The following is a 19,405-nucleotide window of genomic DNA, read 5'->3' on the forward strand; positions in this document are numbered from 1 at the left end:
TTAACTTTTCATGGACCTATATTATAAATTCTTTTACAACCAATCACAAATGTGCTTTCATACAAAATGAATTCACCAAAAGAAGTCCATGGGAAGAATGCTTTGTCAATGACAGTCCTTCTATTATATGGACACATACATTCCCCTATACTCTACATCCTGCACTTGTTATTAATGAAAAACAGGCACAGATGACACATGGGGATTGTATTGAGGATTACCCGTTTATTTTGTGTCACCTGTGTCTGCTATCTCTTAAAGGGGTTTCGTACCAAAGCACTTTATCCACTATCCTATGGATATGGAATAACTTACAGATCAGTGGGCCTGACCCCCACTGATCAGGAGAAAGTCATCTGTTCTGACTATAGCATTGGTCGGACAGTGCAGCGCTCTGCCTCATGCATTTCAATTGGAGCATCAGAGATAGTTGAGCATTGTACATCTGCTATCTCTGATGCTCCCATTGACTCAATTCAGAACAAGTGACGAAAGACCCCTATTCCCTGCTCAATGGCGCTCTAAATGGTAGGTTCCCCAGGAACCTGCAAGTTATCCCCTAGCCTACAAATAGATGATAACTTGCTTTGGTAGGAAATCTCATTTAAAGCATACCTAAACTTCAACCAATGTTGTAATATTAATAACTGTTGCAATACAATTTATTAACACATTTTGTCTCCTTTCAATGAAATTCTGCACTTCTTTATCTCCTGTCTGTCTATAGCCAGCTGATATCTGTACACTCTTTTTTACTAGGTGTAGGGGTTGGATTCTTGTATAATTCAGGGAAGCTGAGGAACTTCAAACAGTCAAAAACAGCATTATAAAGCAGTGTCAGAAGAGTGTTTCTGGTGTCATATCAAAGAGGACATTCTCAACTTTCATATGATACCAAAATCCATGTTCTACCTGCACTATTTTCAGAGATATCATCAGTTGAAAACATATGGGATTGGGGGCAGCTACATACAAATATGTAAATCCTGACATAGCATACCACTCAAATTTTTGAACTGGCAAAAAAGGAAATTGATAGTTCGCTGCATGGAAGTTTAAAAATTAAAAATAGGATTTTATAAAAATATGGGCACAAACAACATTTAAATATAAACAATTCAAAGTCTAAAATGCACTGAATGATGACACATTATATAGGAGTTGATGTTAGATATGTAGTTGCTGACCATATAGTATATATGGAACAATATCATTAAGTTTATTAATGTACATGTATTTCCAATATCAAAAAGAGGGACATTCATGTAGCAAAGGGAGAGAGGTTCAAAAGTAGGGACTGTTCCTCCCAAAGAGGGAAACTTTGGAGGTGTAAATTGTAGAATTGGTGTCTTGGAATTGGAATCTTGGTGTCATTTGAAAGCTGAGAGTCTTATATTTCATATGCAACCAGAAACACTGTTGTAGGAATTAAAAAACCCAGATACCAGTATGAAGTGACAACCCCAAACCCCAGCTTTACTGCATTATACAATATAAGCAGAATTTATCTATAAGTACTTTCTATCACCTATGCACACTGAATGTAGCCAATCTGCATTATTGGGTGCAGCAGAGAATCCCTAATGCTATATAGAATAGTCTCATATATTCAATGGTCTTTCTTTTGGATAAACCTTCAATATTAGATCAGTGTGGATTAAAATCTCAGCAACCTCTCCACCAACAATCAGCTGATTAAAAGCACAGAATACCCTTTACTTGGCACAACACCACTCATTTAGTAGTGGTTGTGTCTGGTATTGCAGCTCAGTCCCATTCATTTGAATAAGACTGATCTGCTATAAGTTTTAATAAGCCCTTGGAAATTAATGGTCTTGTTCATCTATCAACAACACTGTTCCTTGTATGTGCCAAGAAAATGGTCTCCATTGTGCATAGGTGAACAACTTTTTTGAAGACCATAAACCATACAGAGGCAATTCACAATAAGTAATGCAATGTGTATAATACAGGAGTATATTCTATATGAACAGGACAGGTCCTGAGTCCTGTGTCTGTATCTCTGTCAAGTTACTAAAGTCCACTTACCGCTATCTCCGTTACTAAAATATCAGTAATACTTCCCAAGACTGTGACAAAGTCAAAGACATTCCAGGCGTCCCGTAAATAGTTCTGTATGGAAAAGAGGATTAATTTACAATGTGGTTACATGTTACGTAATACATTACAAAAACGTAAAAATGGAGCTACTAGATTTTATGATCAAAATGTTTTGCAGAAAATGAAAGAAGCAATCTTGTAGGGTAGTATGAATAGCTCTTAAGTCTTCCTGGCTCTGCCATCAGCTTGGTCAGGAGTAATATTTTTGGAGTGTCAATCCAAAAACAGTCACCTTGTAATTTTAAGAGTCTAGAGCTAAATGGCCATGTAAGGCTTAGTATAAGACCATCCTACAATCCTGATGCTTGAGAAGTGTCATCCACTGCATACAAACTGCAACTTGATGCAGTCAAATGACACTTTAATGGCACCTGATACACAACAGAAGTCAACATCCAATTCTAACTGTATTGTGTAAATCGACAAACAGCCTATAAGGGGCACATATTTTTGCCCAGGGGCCCTTGCTCTTAGATTTGGTGGATCAACACATTTTTTCCAAAAGCAATAAAAGACAATATAAATCCTATAAAATAGTTGGCTTTCAGATCTCAGCTACCAAATCATATACTGTCAGTGCACAATCTACACGCTAATGTCTACAAGAAGGCACACTGCGGGCAAGAAGCACATACATAACATTTTTTGAGTGCCTATGCAACTTTTATTACCTCTACCATCTGTAAAATACAACACAGAACCTGAGAGATTTTGTATTCTGTTTGACTTTTGGGGTCAATTATTGTATCTGGGTCCATTACAGGAGCCGCTGGTACTCTGCTTGCTCAGTATGACCTTAGTCAGAGTAAGCGACTGTGACAAAACATGCCACTAGGAGGCACTAAAGAGGCGGCTTTCTTTCTCTTGGATTTGGATCCATTTTTCCTAGGGAGCTTTGCGTGGTCTATAAGACTCCCTATGTCAGGTGGACACTCCACAAATTAAAATAGAATTTTTAAAAAAGTTTTTGAAATATGTCGGTATTTTTAGCCTCAAATCTGGAAAAATGTAGCAATATAACAGTATAGAATTAGATCTACTTACAAAATAAAATTCACTTAGGTTCTTACCAGGACACCAAACGCGACAATCTTCAAAATACACTCTAGTGAAAACATTGATGTGAAGATGATATTCAAGCATTTGAGCATTTCTTCATAAGTATCTGGCGCTCCATAAAACTAGTAGAAAACAAGGAAACAGGACATAAAATGATTTCATATTGCATAGGTGATCCTTCATTAGGTGGTCAAAACCCCTTGTCTGTGAACATGTCATGTCTTATCTATGAGAAGGTCTTACCTTCATCATGAGGACGATGGTGTTTAAAGCAATCATTACCATGATGAAATACTCGAATGGAGGAGAAACCACAAATCGCCACATCTTGTACTGGAATGACTGCCGATTTTGTGGCATATATCGTGTTAGGGGCTTTGCGCTGATCACAAAATCTATGCAGGCCCTCTGTGAGAGTGAAGATACAAATATTAAGGCAAAAATCTGAAAACAGAACGTCTTTCAGGATAATCATGCCATCATCATTAAAGGTAACTCCAAAGATGATACCAACTTCTTCTACCAGTCCTGAGTGGAGGTGGTTTACTTGGGGAGCTAAGCCTATGATGCCAAAAGACTATTGAGGTTGTACAGTTGTCTATTAGAGATGAGCGAACACTAAAATGTTCGAGGTTCGAAATTCGATTCGAACAGCCGCTCAATGTTCGTGTGTTCGAACGGGTTTCGAACCCCATTATAGTCTATGGGGAACAGATACTCGTTAAGGGGGAAACCCAAATCCGTGTCTGGAGGGTCACCAAGTCCACTATGACACCCCAGGAAATGATGCCAACACCTCTGGAATGACACTGGGACAGCAGCGGAAGCATGTCTGGGGGCATCTAACACACCAAAGACCCTCTATTACCCCAACATCACAGCCTAACAACTACACACTTTACACACTCAATACCACCTCTCTGACAGTAGGAAAACACCTTGAAATATGTGTATTTGGCACTTGCAGTGAGGAGAGCTTGTCACCAGCAGTGAATTTGGCCCTTGTAGTAAGTTGAGGTTGGCACCAACATTTGTTTTGAAAATCAGGGTGGATTGAGCCTCTAACCAGCAGAGTTTGGGCAAATTCATGGTGGAGGGAGCCTCTAAACACCCCAGTTTGGGCAAATTCATGGTGGAGGGAGCCTCTAAAAACCCCAGTTTGGACCAATTCATGGTGGAGGGAGCCTCTAACCAGCCCAGTGTGGGCAAATTCATGGTGGAGGGAGCCTCTAAAAAACCCAGTTTGGACCAACTCATGGTGGAGGGAGCCTCTAACCAGCCCAGTTTGGGCAAATTCATGGTGGAGGGAGCCTCTAAAAAACCCAGTTTGGACCAATTCATGGTGGAGGGAGCCTCTAACCAGCCCAGTTTGGGCAAATTCATGGTGGAGGGAGCCTCTAAAAAACCCAGTTTGGACCAATTCATGGTGGAGGGAGCCTCTAACCAGCCCAGTTTGGGCAAATTCATGGTGGAGGGAGCCTCTAAACAGCCCAGTTTGGGCAAATTCATGGTGGAGGGAGCCTCTAAACAGCCCAGTTTGGGCAAATTCATGGTGGAGGGAGCCTCTAACCAGCCCAGTTTGGACCAATTAATGGTGGAGGGAGCCTCTAACCAGCCCAGTTTGGGCAAATTCATGGTGGAGGGAGCCTCTAAACAGCCCAGTTTGGACCAATTCATGGTGGAGGGAGCCTCTAAAAAACCCAGTTTGGACCAATTCATGGTGGAGGGAGCCTCTAAACAGCCCAGTTTGGGCAAATTCATGGTGGAGGGAGCCTCTAACCAGCCCAGTTTGGACCAATTCATGGTGGAGGGAGCCTCTAACCAGCCCAGTTTGGGCAAATTCATGGTGGAGGGAGCCTCTAAACAGCCCAGTTTGGACCAATTCATGGTGGAGGGAGCCTCTAAAAAACCCAGTTTGGACCAATTCATGGTGGAGGGAGCCTCTAAACAGCCCAGTTTGGGCAAATTCATGGTGGAGGGAGCCTCTAACCAGCCCAGTTTGGACCAATTAATGGTGGAGGGAGCCTCTAAACAGCCAAGTTTTGGGAAATTCATGGTGGAGGGAGCCTCTAACCAGCCCAGTTTGGACCAATTCATGGTGGAGGGAGCCTCTAAACAGCCCAGTTTGGGCAAATTCATGGTGGAGGGAGCCTCTAACCAGCCCAGTTTGGGCAAATTCATGGTGGAGGGAGCCTCTAACCAGCCCAGTTTGGACCAATTAATGGTGGAGGGAGCCTCTAAACAGCCAAGTTTGGACCAATTCATGGTGGAGGGAGCCTCTAAAAACCCCAGTTTGGACCAATTCATGGTGGAGGGAGCCTCTAACCAGCCCAGTTTGGGCAAATTCATGGTGGAGGGAGCCTCTAAACAGCCCAGTTTGGGCACATTCATGGTGGAGGGAGCCTCTAACCAGCCCAGTTTGGACCAATTAATGGTGGAGGGAGCCGCTAAACAGCCCAGTTTGGACCAATTCATGGTGGAGGGAGCCTCTAAAAACCCCAGTTTGGACCAATTCATGGTGGAGGGAGCCTCTAAAAAACCCAGTTTGGACCAATTCATGGTGGAGGGAGCCTCTAACCAGCCCAGTTTGGACCAATTAATGGTGGAGGGAGCCTCTAAACAGCCAAGTTTGGACCAATTAATGGTGGAGGGAGCCGCTAAACAGCCCAGTTTGGACCAATTCATGGTGGAGGGAGCCTCTAACCAGCCCAGTTTGGGCAAATTCATGGTGGAGGGAGCCTCTAAACAGCCCAGTTTGGGCACATTCATGGTGGAGGGAGCCTCTAACCAGCCCAGTTTGGACCAATTAATGGTGGAGGGAGCCGGTAAACAGCCCAGTTTGGACCTATTCATGGTGGAGGGAGCCTCTAAAAACCCCAGTTTGGACCAATTCATGGTGGAGGGAGCCTCTAAAAAACCCAGTTTGGACCAATTCATGGTGGAGGGAGCCTCTAACCAGCCCAGTTTGGACCAATTAATGGTGGAGGGAGCCTCTAACCAGCCCAGTTTGGACCAATTAATGGTGGAGGGAGCCGCTAAACAGCCCAGTTTGGACCAATTCATGGTGGAGGGAGCCTCTAACCAGCCCAGTTTGGGCAAATTCATGGTGGAGGGAGCCTCTAAACAGCCCAGTTTGGGCACATTCATGGTGGAGGGAGCCTCTAACCAGCCCAGTTTGGACCAATTAATGGTGGAGGGAGCCGCTAAACAGCCCAGTTTGGACCAATTCATGGTGGAGGGAGCCTCTAAAAACCCCAGTTTGGACCAATTCATGGTGGAGGGAGCCTCTAAAAAACCCAGTTTGGACCAATTCATGGTGGAGGGAGCCTCTAACCAGCCCAGTTTGGACCAATTAATGGTGGAGGGAGCCTCTAACCAGCCCAGTTTGGACCAATTAATGGTGGAGGGAGCCGCTAAACAGCCCAGTTTGGACCAATTCATGGTGGAGGGAGCCTCTAACCAGCCCAGTTTGGACCAATTAATGGTGGAGGGAGCCTCTAAACAGCCAAGTTTTGGGAAATTCATGGTGGAGGGAGCCTCTAACCAGCCCAGTTTGGACCAATTCATGGTGGAGGGAGCCTCTAAACAGCCCAGTTTGGGCAAATTCATGGTGGAGGGAGCCTCTAACCAGCCCAGTTTGGGCAAATTCATGGTGGAGGGAGCCTCTAACCAGCCCAGTTTGGACCAATTAATGGTGGAGGGAGCCTCTAAACAGCCAAGTTTGGACCAATTCATGGTGGAGGGAGCCTCTAAAAACCCCAGTTTGGACCAATTCATGGTGGAGGGAGCCTCTAACCAGCCCAGTTTGGGCAAATTCATGGTGGAGGGAGCCTCTAAACAGCCCAGTTTGGGCACATTCATGGTGGAGGGAGCCTCTAACCAGCCCAGTTTGGACCAATTAATGGTGGAGGGAGCCGCTAAACAGCCCAGTTTGGACCAATTCATGGTGGAGGGAGCCTCTAAAAACCCCAGTTTGGACCAATTCATGGTGGAGGGAGCCTCTAAAAAACCCAGTTTGGACCAATTCATGGTGGAGGGAGCCTCTAACCAGCCCAGTTTGGACCAATTAATGGTGGAGGGAGCCTCTAAACAGCCAAGTTTGGACCAATTAATGGTGGAGGGAGCCGCTAAACAGCCCAGTTTGGACCAATTCATGGTGGAGGGAGCCTCTAACCAGCCCAGTTTGGGCAAATTCATGGTGGAGGGAGCCTCTAAACAGCCCAGTTTGGGCACATTCATGGTGGAGGGAGCCTCTAACCAGCCCAGTTTGGACCAATTAATGGTGGAGGGAGCCGGTAAACAGCCCGGTTTGGACCTATTCATGGTGGAGGGAGCCTCTAAAAACCCCAGTTTGGACCAATTCATGGTGGAGGGAGCCTCTAAAAAACCCAGTTTGGACCAATTCATGGTGGAGGGAGCCTCTAACCAGCCCAGTTTGGACCAATTAATGGTGGAGGGAGCCTCTAACCAGCCCAGTTTGGACCAATTAATGGTGGAGGGAGCCGCTAAACAGCCCAGTTTGGACCAATTCATGGTGGAGGGAGCCTCTAACCAGCCCAGTTTGGGCAAATTCATGGTGGAGGGAGCCTCTAAACAGCCCAGTTTGGGCACATTCATGGTGGAGGGAGCCTCTAACCAGCCCAGTTTGGACCAATTAATGGTGGAGGGAGCCGCTAAACAGCCCAGTTTGGACCAATTCATGGTGGAGGGAGCCTCTAAAAACCCCAGTTTGGACCAATTCATGGTGGAGGGAGCCTCTAAAAAACCCAGTTTGGACCAATTCATGGTGGAGGGAGCCTCTAACCAGCCCAGTTTGGACCAATTAATGGTGGAGGGAGCCTCTAACCAGCCCAGTTTGGACCAATTAATGGTGGAGGGAGCCGCTAAACAGCTCAGTTTGGACCAATTCATGGTGGAGGGAGCCTCTAACCAGCCCAGTTTGGACCAATTCATGGTGGAGGGAGCCTCTAAAAACCCCAGTTTGGACCAATTCATGGTGGAGGGAGCCTCTAACCAGCCCAGTTTGGGCAAATTCATGGTGGAGGGAGCCTCTAAACAGCCCAGTTTGGGCACATTCATGGTGGAGGGAGCCTCTAACCAGCCCAGTTTGGACCAATTAATGGTGGAGGGAGCCTCTAACCAGCCCAGTTTGGACCAATTAATGGTGGAGGGAGCCTCTAAACAGCCAAGTTTGGACCAATTAATGGTGGAGGGAGCCTCTAACCAGCCCAGTTTGGACCAATTAATGGTGGAGGGAGCCTCTAAACAGCCAAGTTTGGACCAATTAATGGTGGAGGGAGCCGCTAAACAGCCCAGTTTGGACCAATTCATGGTGGAGGGAGCCTCTAACCAGCCCAGTTTGGACCAATTAATGGTGGAGGGAGCCTCTAAACAGCCAAGTTTGGACCAATTAATGGTGGAGGGAGCCTCTAACCAGCCCAGTTTGGACCAATTAATGGTGGAGGGAGCCTCTAAACAGCCAAGTTTGGACCAATTAATGGTGGAGGGAGCCGCTAAACAGCCCAGTTTGGACCAATTCATGGTGGAGGGAGCCTCTAAAAACCCCAGTTTGGACCAATTCATGGTGGAGGGAGCCTCTAAACAGCCCAGTTTGGGCAAATTCATGGTGGAGGGAGCCTCTAACCAGCAGAGTTGGTGGAAATCAGGGTGGAGGGAGCCTCTAACCAGCAGAGTTGGGGGAAATCAGGGTGGAGGGAGCCTAGTATTAGCAGAATTGTGCAACGCTTATGGTGGATGAGTATGAGGATGCGGAGGAATTGGAGAGGTTGAGTACAGACATGGAGTTTCATGTTGGGGTGCTTTACACAGGTGGGCACAAAAATGACGGCTCTACCCAGTGGTGGTTCATTTTTATCAAAGTGAGCCGGTCGGCACTCTCAGCTGACAGACGGGTGCGCTTGTCAGTGATGATGCCACCGGCTGCACTGAACACCCTCTCAGATAGGACGCTGGCGGCAGGACAGGACAGCACCTCCAAGGCATATAGGGCAAGTTCAAGCCACAGGTCCAACTTCGACACCCAATACGTGTAGGGCGCAGAGGGGTCGGAGAGGACAGGGCTGTGGTCGGAAAGGTATTCCCGCAACATGCGCCTATACGTCTCACGCCTGGTGACACTAGGACCCTCCGTGGCGGCACTTTGGCGAGGGGGTGCCATCAAGGTGTCCCAGACCTTAGACAGTGTGCCCCTCGTTTGTGTGGACCGGTGAGAACTTGGTTGCCTACTGGAGGAACTGCCCTCCCTGCCGCCAACGTCACATGCTGGAAACATCTCCATCATATTCTGCACCAATTGCCTGTGGCAAGCATTGATGCGATTGGCCCTCCCCTCTACCGGAATAAAAGACGAGATGTTGTTTTTATACCGGGGGTCAAGGATAGCAAAGATCCAGTACTGGTTGTCCTCCATGATTTTGACAATACGCTTGTCGGTTGTAAAGCACCCCAACATGAACTCAGCCATGTCTGCCACAGTGTTAGTTGGCATGACTCCTCTGGCCCCACCGGAAAGTTCAATCTCCATTTCCTCCTCATCCTCCATGTCTACCCATCCGCGCTGCAACAATGGGACGATTCGAAGTTGCCCGGAAGCCTCCTGTATCACCATCACATCATCGGACAACTCTTCTTCCTCCTCCTCCTCCTCCTCCTCCTCCTCCATTAAACGCAGTGAAGCGGACAGATGTGTGGACCTACTCTCCAGCTGTGACGGATCGGATGCTATCCCTAACTCCTCTGTGTGATCTGAGTTATCCCTGATGTCAATCAGGGATTCTCTCAGAACACACAAGAGCGGGATTGTAAGGCTCACCATCGCATCCTCAGAGCTCACCCTCCTTGTGGACTCCTCAAAGACCCGTAGGATGTCACAAAGGTCTCTCATCCATGGCCACTCATGGATGTGAAACTGAGGCAGCTGACTTTGTGGCACCCTAGGGTTTTGTAGCTGGTATTCCATCAAAGGTCTCTGCTGCTCAACCACTCTATTCAACATCTGAAACGTTGAGTTCCAGCGTGTGGGGACGTCGCACAAAAGCCGGTGTTGTGGCACATGCAGGCGTTGCTGGAGAGATTTTAAGCTAGCAGCGGCTACTGTCGACTTGCGAAAGTGGGCGCACATGCGCCGCACTTTCACCAGTAGCTCTGGAACATTGGGGTAGCTCTTTAGGAAACGTTGCACCACTAGGTTGAAGACGTGGGCCAGGCATGGAACATGTTGGAGTCCGGCAAGCTCCAGAGCTGCTACCAGGTTCCGGCCGTTATCACAAACGACCATGCCTGGGCCCAGGTGCAGCGGCTCAAACCATATTGCCGTCTCATCGAGGAGGGCATCCCTCACCTCGGAGGCAGTGTGCTGTCTGTCCCCCAAGCTGATCAGCTTCAGCACAGCCTGCTGACGTCTACCAACGCCAGTGCTGCAACGTTTCCAACTCGTAGCTGGGGTCAATCTAACAGCGGAGGAGGAGGCGGTGGCGGAGGAGGAGGCGGTGGCGGAGGAGGAGGCGGTAGAGGAGGAGGAGGAGGGGGGTGTTCTTCTCGTGTCCCTGCCAGGAATGTTAGGCGGGGAGACGAGGTACACCGGGCCAGTTTGGGAAGCAGTCCCAGCCTCAACTACATTCACCCAGTGTGCCGTCAGTGAAATGTAGCGTCCCTGTCCGCATGCACTTGTCCACGCGTCGGTGGTCAAGTGGACCTTTGTGCAAAGCGCGGAACTAAGGGCCCGCCTGATGTTGAGTGACACGTGCTGGTGCAAGGCGGGGACGGCACACCGGGAGAAGTAGTGACGGCTAGGGACGGCATAGCGAGGTGCCGCAGTTGCCATCAGGTCCAGGAAGGCGGGAGTTTCAACAAGCCGGAACGCCAACATCTCCTGGGCCAGCAGTTTAGCGATGTTGGCGTTCAAGGCTTGCGCGTGTGGGTGGTTAGCAGTGTATTTTTGCCGCCGCTCCAATGTCTGAGAGATGGTGGGTTGTTGTAAAGAAACGCCTGATGGTGCCTTTGATGGTGCAGGAGAAGGAGATAAGACAGGACCAGGGGAGGATGAGGTAGAAGTCAACAAAGTGGCGGAGGCAGATGAAGTGGTGTCCTGGCTCGTCCTCTGGAGTGCATCGCCAGCACAGTCAGCAGTGGCAGTGGCAGAGGCAGTGGCAGAGGCAGTGGCAGTGGCGTGAACGGCAGGCGGCCTTTGTCCTGCCGTTGCTGCCTGCCACTGATTCCAGTGCTTGGATTCCAAATGACGGCGCATTGAAGTGGTGGACAGGTTGCTCTTCTCAGAGCCCCTAATCAATTTCGAGAGGCAAATTGTGCAGACAACACTATATCTGTCCTCGGCGCATTCCTTGAAAAAACTCCACACCTTCGAGAAACGTGCCCTCGAGGTGGGAGTTTTTCGGGGCTGGGTACGAACTGGAACATCTTGGGAGATTCCGGGTGTGGCCTGGCTTCGCCTAAGCTGCTGACCTCTGCCTCTGCCTCTAGCTACCCTTTTTGGTGCTGCACCTGCCTCAACATCCACACTACTTTCCCCGCTTGACATCCCCCCTGTCCAGGTCGGGTCAGTGTCCTCATCATCCACCACTTCCTCTTCCAACTCCTGTCTCATCTCCTCCTCCCGCACAATGCGCCGGTCAACTGGATGCCCTGACGGCAACTGCGTCACATCATCGTCGATGAGGGTTGGTTGCTGGTCATCCACCACCAAATCGAACGGAGATGGAGGAGACTCTAGTGTTTGAGCATCTGGACACAGATGCTCCTCTGTTAGGTTCATGGAATCGTGACGTGGAGAGGCAGGTTGAGGGACAATGAAAGGAGCGGAGAACAGCTCTGGGGAGCAGGGACAGTTTGGGTTATTGTTCTGTAAAGCTTTGGAATTTTGGGAGGAAGGAAGACAAGACTGTTGGGTAATAGGAGGAGAGGAGGCAGAGTCTGACTGGCTGCTGGACAATGTGCTGTAAGCGTTCTCTGACAGCCATTGCAAGACCTGTTCCTGGTTCTCGGGCCTACTAAGGTTTGTACCCTGCAGTTTAGTTAATGTGGCAAGCAACCCTGGCACTGTGGAGTGGCGCAATGCTTGCTGCCCCACAGGAGTAGGCACGGGACGCCCTGTGGCTTCACTGCTACCTTGCTCCCCAGAACCATTCCCCCGACCTCGCCCACGGCCTCGTCCACGTCCCTTTCCGGGAGCCTTGCGCATTTTGAATTCCTAGTTAGAAATTGGCACTGTATACCAGTAGTAAAAATTGTGGGTGCACGTAACCCCAATATATTCTTTGAATTACCAGTCAGAAACTGGCACTATATGGCAGTAGCAAGAAATGAGGGTATTTGTATTCCCAATATATTCTTTGAATTCCCAGTCAGACAATGGCACTGTATACCAGTAGTAAAAATTGTGGGTGCACGTAACCCCAATATATTCTTTGAATTCCCAGTCAGGCACTGGCACTATATGGCAGTAGCAAGAAAGGAGGGTATTTGTATTCCCAATATATTCTTTGAATTCCCAGTCAGACAATGGCACTGTATACCAGTAGTAAAAATTGTGGGTGCACGTAACCACAATATATTCTTTGAATTCCCAGTCAGACACTGGCACTATATGGCAGTAGCAAGAAATGAGGGTATTTGTATTCCCAATATATTCTTTGAATTCCCAGTCAGACAATGGCACTGTATACCAGTAGTAAAAATTGTGGGTGCACGTAACCACAATATATTCTTTGAATTACCAGTCAGAAACTGGCACTATATGGCAGTAGCAAGAAATGAGGGTATTTGTATTCCCAATATATTCTTTGAATTCCCAGTCAGACAATGGCACTGTATACCAGTAGTAAAAATTGTGGGTGCACGTAACCACAATATATTCTTTGAATTACCAGTCAGAAACTGGCACTATATGGCAGTAGCAAGAAATGAGGGTATTTGTATTCCCAATATATTCTTTGAATTCCCAGTCAGACAATGGCACTGTATACCAGTAGTAAAAATTGTGGGTGCACGTAACCCCAATATATTCTTTGAATTCCCAGTCAGACACTGGCACTATATGGCAGTAGCAAGAAATGAGGGTATTTGTATTCCCAATATATTCTTTGAATTCCCAGTCAGACAATGGCACTGTATACCAGTAGTAAAAATTGTGGGTGCACATAACCCCCATATATTCTTTGAATTCCCAGTCAGACAATGGCACTATATACCAGTATTAAAAATTGTGGGTGCACATAACCCCCATATATTCTTTGAATTCCCAGTCAGACAATGGCACTGTATACCAGTAGTAGAAATTGTGGGTGCACATAACCCCCATATATTCTTTGAATTCCCAGTCAGACAATGGCACTATATACCAGTAGTAAAAATTGTGGGTGCACATAACCCCCATATATTCTTTGAATTCCCAGTCAGACAATGGCACTGTATACCAGTAGTAAAAATTGTGGGTGCACATAACCCCCATATATTCTTTGAATTCCCAGTCAGACAATGGCACTGTATACCAGTATTAAAAATTGTGGGTGCACATAACCCCCATATATTCTTTGAATTCCCAGTGAGACAATGGAACTGTATAGCAGTAGCAAAAATTGTGGGTGCACGTAACCCCCATATATTCTTTGAATTCCCAGTCAGACAATGGCACTGTATACCAGTAGTAAAAATTGTGGGTGCACATAACCCCCATATATTCTTTGAATTCCCAGTCAGACAATGGCACTGTATACCAGTAGTAAAAATTGTGGGTGCACATAACCCCCATATATTCTTTGAATTCCCAGTCAGACAATGGCACTGTATACCAGTATAAAAAATTGTGGGTGCACATAACCCCCATATATTCTTTGAATTCCCAGTCAGACAATGGCACTGTATACCAGTAGTAAAAATTGTGGGTGCACATAACCCCCATATATTCTTTGAATTCCCAGTCAGACAATGGCACTGTATACCAGTATTAAAAATTGTGGGTGCACATAACCCCCATATATTCTTTGAATTCCCAGTCAGACAATGGCACTGTATACCAGTATTAAAAATTGTGGGTGCACATAACCCCCATATATTCTTTGAATTCCCAGTCAGACAATGGCACTGTATACCAGTAGTAAAAATTGTGGGTGCACATAACCCCCATATATTCTTTGAATTCCCAGTCAGACAATGGCACTATATACCAGTATTAAAAATTGTGGGTGCACATAACCCCCATATATTCTTTGAATTCCCAGTCAGACAATGGCACTATATACCAGTAGTAAAAATTGTGGGTGCACGTAACCCCCATATATTCTTTGAATTCCCAGTCAGACAATGGCACTGTATACCAGTATTAAAAATTGTGGGTGCACGTAACCCCCATATATTCTTTGAATTCCCAGTCAGACAATGGCACTGTATACCAGTAGTAAAAATTGTGGGTGCACATAACCCCCATATATTCTTTGAATTCCCAGTCAGACAATGGCACTGTATACCAGTATTAAAAATTGTGGGTGCACATAACCCCAATATATTCTTTGAATTCCCAGTCAGACAATGGCACTGTATACCAGTATTAAAAATTGTGGGTGCACATAACCCCCATATATTCTTTGAATTCCCAGTCAGACAATGGCACTGTATACCAGTATTAAAAATTGTGGGTGCACATAACCCCCATATATTCTTTGAATTCCCAGTCAGACAATGGCACTATATACCAGTAGCAAAAATTGTGGGTGTATATAGCCCCAATTCTATTGCTAGGGGACTTGCAGGGTATTTCTGAGGTGAAGGTGGGGGGGCACACCGTTGGAACGGGGATTTGGGGTGTATATATGGGGTATACGGGAATACACTGTCAGTGTGTTCCATTCAGGATCCTGGGAAAGCTGGGTTGCGGCGATTGAGCCCGTCAGTGCCACGTTACACTGACAAGCTTCTCCCTGGAATTGAAGTTATATGTAAGCCCAATATATTCTTTGAATTCCCAGTGAGACAATGGCACTATATGGCAGTAGCAAAAATAGTGGGTGTATATAGCCCCAATCCTATTGCTAGGGGACTTGCAGGGTATTTCTGGGGTGAAGGTGGGGGGGCACACCGTTGGAACGGGTATCGGGGGTATATATCGGGTATACGGGAATACACTGACAGTGTATTCCATTCAGGATCCTGGGAAAGCTGGGTTGCGGCGATTGAGCCCGTCAGTGCCACGTTACACTGACAAGCTTCTCCCTGGAATTTAGCTCTTATAAGAGCTGTTGGTTGTCTTCTCCTTCCTATCTAGCCTGTCCCTGCCTACCCAGAATCTAACCCCTAGCTAACTGGACGGAAACCTCCGTCCCCGGTGAATTGCAAGCTCAGAATGACGCGAAGCTGGGCGGCGCTGTTCTTTTAAATTAGAGGTCACATGTTTTCGGCAGCCAATGGGTTTTGCCTACTTTTTTCAACGTCACCGGTGTCGTAGTTCCTGTCCCACCTACCCTGCGCTGTTATTGGAGCAAAAAAGGCGCCAGGGAAGGTGGGAGGGGAATCGAGTAATGGCGCACTTTACCACGCGGTGTTCGATTCGATTCGAACATGCCGAACAGCCTAATATCCGATCGAACATGAGTTCGGTAGAACACTGTTCGCTCATCTCTATTGTCTATGTAACCAGACCTCCTGACCTCCTCCTGTCACTTCTAGTAATAAACCACATCAACATCATCATTAGGTTCCCAATCACTGACAACTAACTAACTAACAACTATTCTTTCCAGTGATTGTCCACTTTGGGTAAGGCCCTATATTACAGCACAAAAAAAGCAACTAGTGTATATGCCCATTGGGCTCCATATGTCATAGCCTTCCATTGGGCTGTTCGCTTAGTATATTTTAATAAGAGTCTCAAAACAGGATGGGAACAGGGTGTAATATTTGATCCTTCCATTATAATGTTCATTTCATATCATAGGATATATGGAAAGCACTGTCAGTGCAGGACAAATCATTTTAATGTAGCTCCCACAGCAGAGAGAGATTGACCTGCTATCCTGGAATGTGTGGCTACAAGTATAATACAAAGATGGAAATTGCATATCTTGGAATTACTTGGTACTGGAATGAGACCATGTCTGATAGGATGGAATGTAATTACATAAGGAAGAGGATTACATTGGAAGTTCTGGCATTTCTCCTCTCCTTTCCCAACCTGTTCTCACCTCATTCTTCTCCAGACTGCACTCTGACATGACCTTATCACCTTGCTCTTGGAATGTGATGATAATCAAAGCTACAAAGATGTTTACAAAGAAGAAAGGAAAGACCACAAAATAGACCACGTAAAAGATGGACATCTCCATTCGGAATCCGGGTGTTGGACCTTGATCTTCATAGGTGGCATCTACAGAATGTTTGAGGACACTGAAAAGCAAGAAGACGTCTTTACATCTAGACTTCATTACTTTTTTTTGATTGTTTTTGTTCCCCTGTCTCTAGCTTGAATTACTTGACCTAGCCTCACAACTCCTCTATAAACATGTATGCTTGGCTCAGCTGAGCTTACATTGGAAGTCATAAGCTACTGCCAAGCAGTCCTGGAGGTGTCTTGTATTCCCTGAAAACAAAGGATGGGACATGCTGAAAACCAAGATGCTCAACCCTTCTTTTTTTAACCGAAATCTGACTTTGGGAAAGAGTTGGGACACCTCATACACATTGGATGAATTGCGGGTCCTACGAAACTGGGGAGTTCAGCCAAAGTTTAATTAATGTGTATGGACACAGATTTGAAAAAGATATGGACGTAAAATAGATATCCAGTGTCTAGAACCAGATACTCACTTGGGCCACCCTTCGCCGGTGGAGACAGTAAAGAGAGTCAGTAAAGCCCAAAGAACATTATCATAGTGGAATTCATATTTCTTCCATTGCCTGGCTTGAGCCCGCACATCATCATTTTCATAGTTTAGGTATTCTCCCCTGGACAAAGAGAAAGTCATGAGGACATTGAGTCAATTACAACTCTTAAGAGCCCATCCTCGGAGTAGCCAACACTTACCTGCAGTCCTTTTCTAGATCTTTTGACTCATCTGTACAATAGAAGAACTTGCCCTTAAAGAGTTGAACGGCAATGACGGCAAAGATGAACATGAACAGCATATACACGATGAGAATGTTCAATACGTTCTTCAGAGAGTTGACCACACAGTCAAACACGGCCTGGCAAAACCAAAGTATCGGCCATGTAAGCACACATCATGAGAAGGAAAATTTTGCTTCTCTAAGAAATATGGAAAGACAGAAATCTAATATTGTTAATGGAGTATCCCTAGAAGGTAAGGCCCTATTTACCTACCTATCCCCATTCCTGCTCATGGCCGCTCCCCACTTCCCCTTCTGCTATAGGATGCAGAAGAAGGGAGCAGAAGCAGCTGTGAAAAGGAACGGGCTGCAAACCCCAACAACTACCACTATTATTATACTTCGAGGGTCTTTTCAGACTCCCGAATATAATAATCGGAGACTCAGGGGAGATGAATAAACATAAAAAACACTGATACCTTTCCTGGATCTGGTGTTACTCCTAGCAGGCTTCAAGTTTTTATGGTAATGTCCCAGACATCACGGAGACTGTCAACAGTGGCATAACAGACAGTGGGGCATAATAGAGGTCACAGGGGCCGCTGTGGGGCATAATAGAGGTTGCAGGGGCCGCAGGCTCCATCTAGGGAGACTGGGAGACTATGACAAATTCATCAGAGATTCCAGTGAGCATGATGGGTTTAGGATGGAGGGTATGGCATGAAAAGAGCCTGATCAGTGGAGAAAGAGGCATTTTTCCCTAACAAGATATATTACAAAGTTTCTTATATTTTGTTGTATGATTTACTTATGGTAAAGTGACCATTGCAGTTAGTAATGGAATCTGTATCATGTAATATATTCTAAGGCAGTCTTTGATGGTGTTTGCCATTTCCAGTCACAAAGTACATTTTAATTCCATGACATAAATGGTGCAAACATTCTGTGACCAAGAATTAATGGTTGCTACAGGCTAAAATTAATCCACAAGGGTTCTTCAACAAGGCTATATCAAATGCTAGAAAAATAGAATATAAAGACAAATCCAACCTTTAACTTGGGCAGCCTCTTGATGGTCTTCAGTGGACGCAAGACACGAAGAACCCTCAGGGATTTGATTGTGTTCAGATCTTTTCCTTTGTTCCCTCTACAGAGCACACACAGAGGAACAGTCAGCATAGAAAAGGTAAGAAGATCCCCAAACAAGGAACATCCCAAAGGAGTTGCATTCCCTTTCTCTCCTCTTGAAGAGATCTGCTTGAGTTCATGAATGAATTATGGATCGGGGTTGTCTTATTCCGCCAACTATTATTACTTATAATACAGAGAACCATCATATAAGAATAGAAAATCTATATTGTCCAAATTGATATACTGCTGATGACATCACTGGGTCATGGCTGGAGTCATTGTTGTTACCCATCGACATAAATAGGACAGTTTTTGTCAAAAAAAGAGCAACAAAACATGCTGCCCTTTGTACCTAGGCAACATGGGTCACGTCTCAGTGCAATAATAACCTGGATAGTCAACTCAACATCTACATAGTACCAAAAGAACTTGAGGGCTTATATATGGGTCACTATGCATGTTCACATTTGGAAGTTTCCAAAAAACACTGAGTTGCCCATGAATCTATGTAGTGGTTTGGTCCACGTATTACAATCATGGTATGGCTGCAAAAAGGAAGGCATATTATATCCCTCTAATACAAGCCTAAAGCTGGCAGAACAATAGGGAATTCTATGAACGACTTAGTCTTTATGGTTGTTCTTTTAAGATTGTTGAATTGACTTGGACAACAATGTTAGGCCTGGGCTACACAACAATTTTAGCTGCAACTAACACTGCACTACCAAAAATCACTGGTTTGCTATGCAAATGATTCACATATCTTAGTGAATAGAGTAGTATTACAACCCAGAGGGTGCCGCAACCGTAACCTTAAATTCTAGAATAGTTGAGCAATGTTGTGGTCGCAATGCCACTCCATTAACTAAAATGGCGACCCAGCATTTTTTGGTCGCATGATGGGAGTTGGTGTCTAAAGTCATGTCCTGTCCTTAGTATGGATCATGTGAATCAGATCGATGAAGATCTCCCAGCATCCCAGCGATCAGGTAATATCAGTAACCGTAGCCAGAAGCATACA

The 19,405-nt window shown here is 45.9% G+C and overlaps 1 protein-coding gene across 4 annotated transcripts in view; it reads right to left on the minus strand.

The window, feature by feature from the left end:
* The window catches only part of CACNA1B (calcium voltage-gated channel subunit alpha1 B), a 240,728-nt gene that overhangs the window by 32,902 nt on the left and 188,421 nt on the right, over positions 1-19,405 (minus strand). For all 4 annotated transcript variants that reach the window (XM_075259127.1, XM_075259126.1, XM_075259129.1 and 1 more), the window contains exons 26-32: positions 18,304-18,400; positions 17,231-17,391; positions 17,014-17,151; positions 16,392-16,593; positions 3,424-3,588; positions 3,192-3,302; positions 2,050-2,133 (exon numbers count right to left, since the gene is read on the minus strand). In XM_075259127.1, the coding sequence (XP_075115228.1) occupies positions 2,050-2,133; positions 3,192-3,302; positions 3,424-3,588; positions 16,392-16,593; positions 17,014-17,151; positions 17,231-17,391; positions 18,304-18,400 (958 nt within the window). The remainder of the gene's footprint in view (positions 1-2,049; positions 2,134-3,191; positions 3,303-3,423; positions 3,589-16,391; positions 16,594-17,013; positions 17,152-17,230; positions 17,392-18,303; positions 18,401-19,405) is intronic.

The sequence above is a fragment of the Leptodactylus fuscus genome, chromosome 11, assembly GCF_031893055.1.
Source record: "Leptodactylus fuscus isolate aLepFus1 chromosome 11, aLepFus1.hap2, whole genome shotgun sequence".
Taxonomy (NCBI): Eukaryota; Metazoa; Chordata; class Amphibia; order Anura; family Leptodactylidae; genus Leptodactylus; species Leptodactylus fuscus.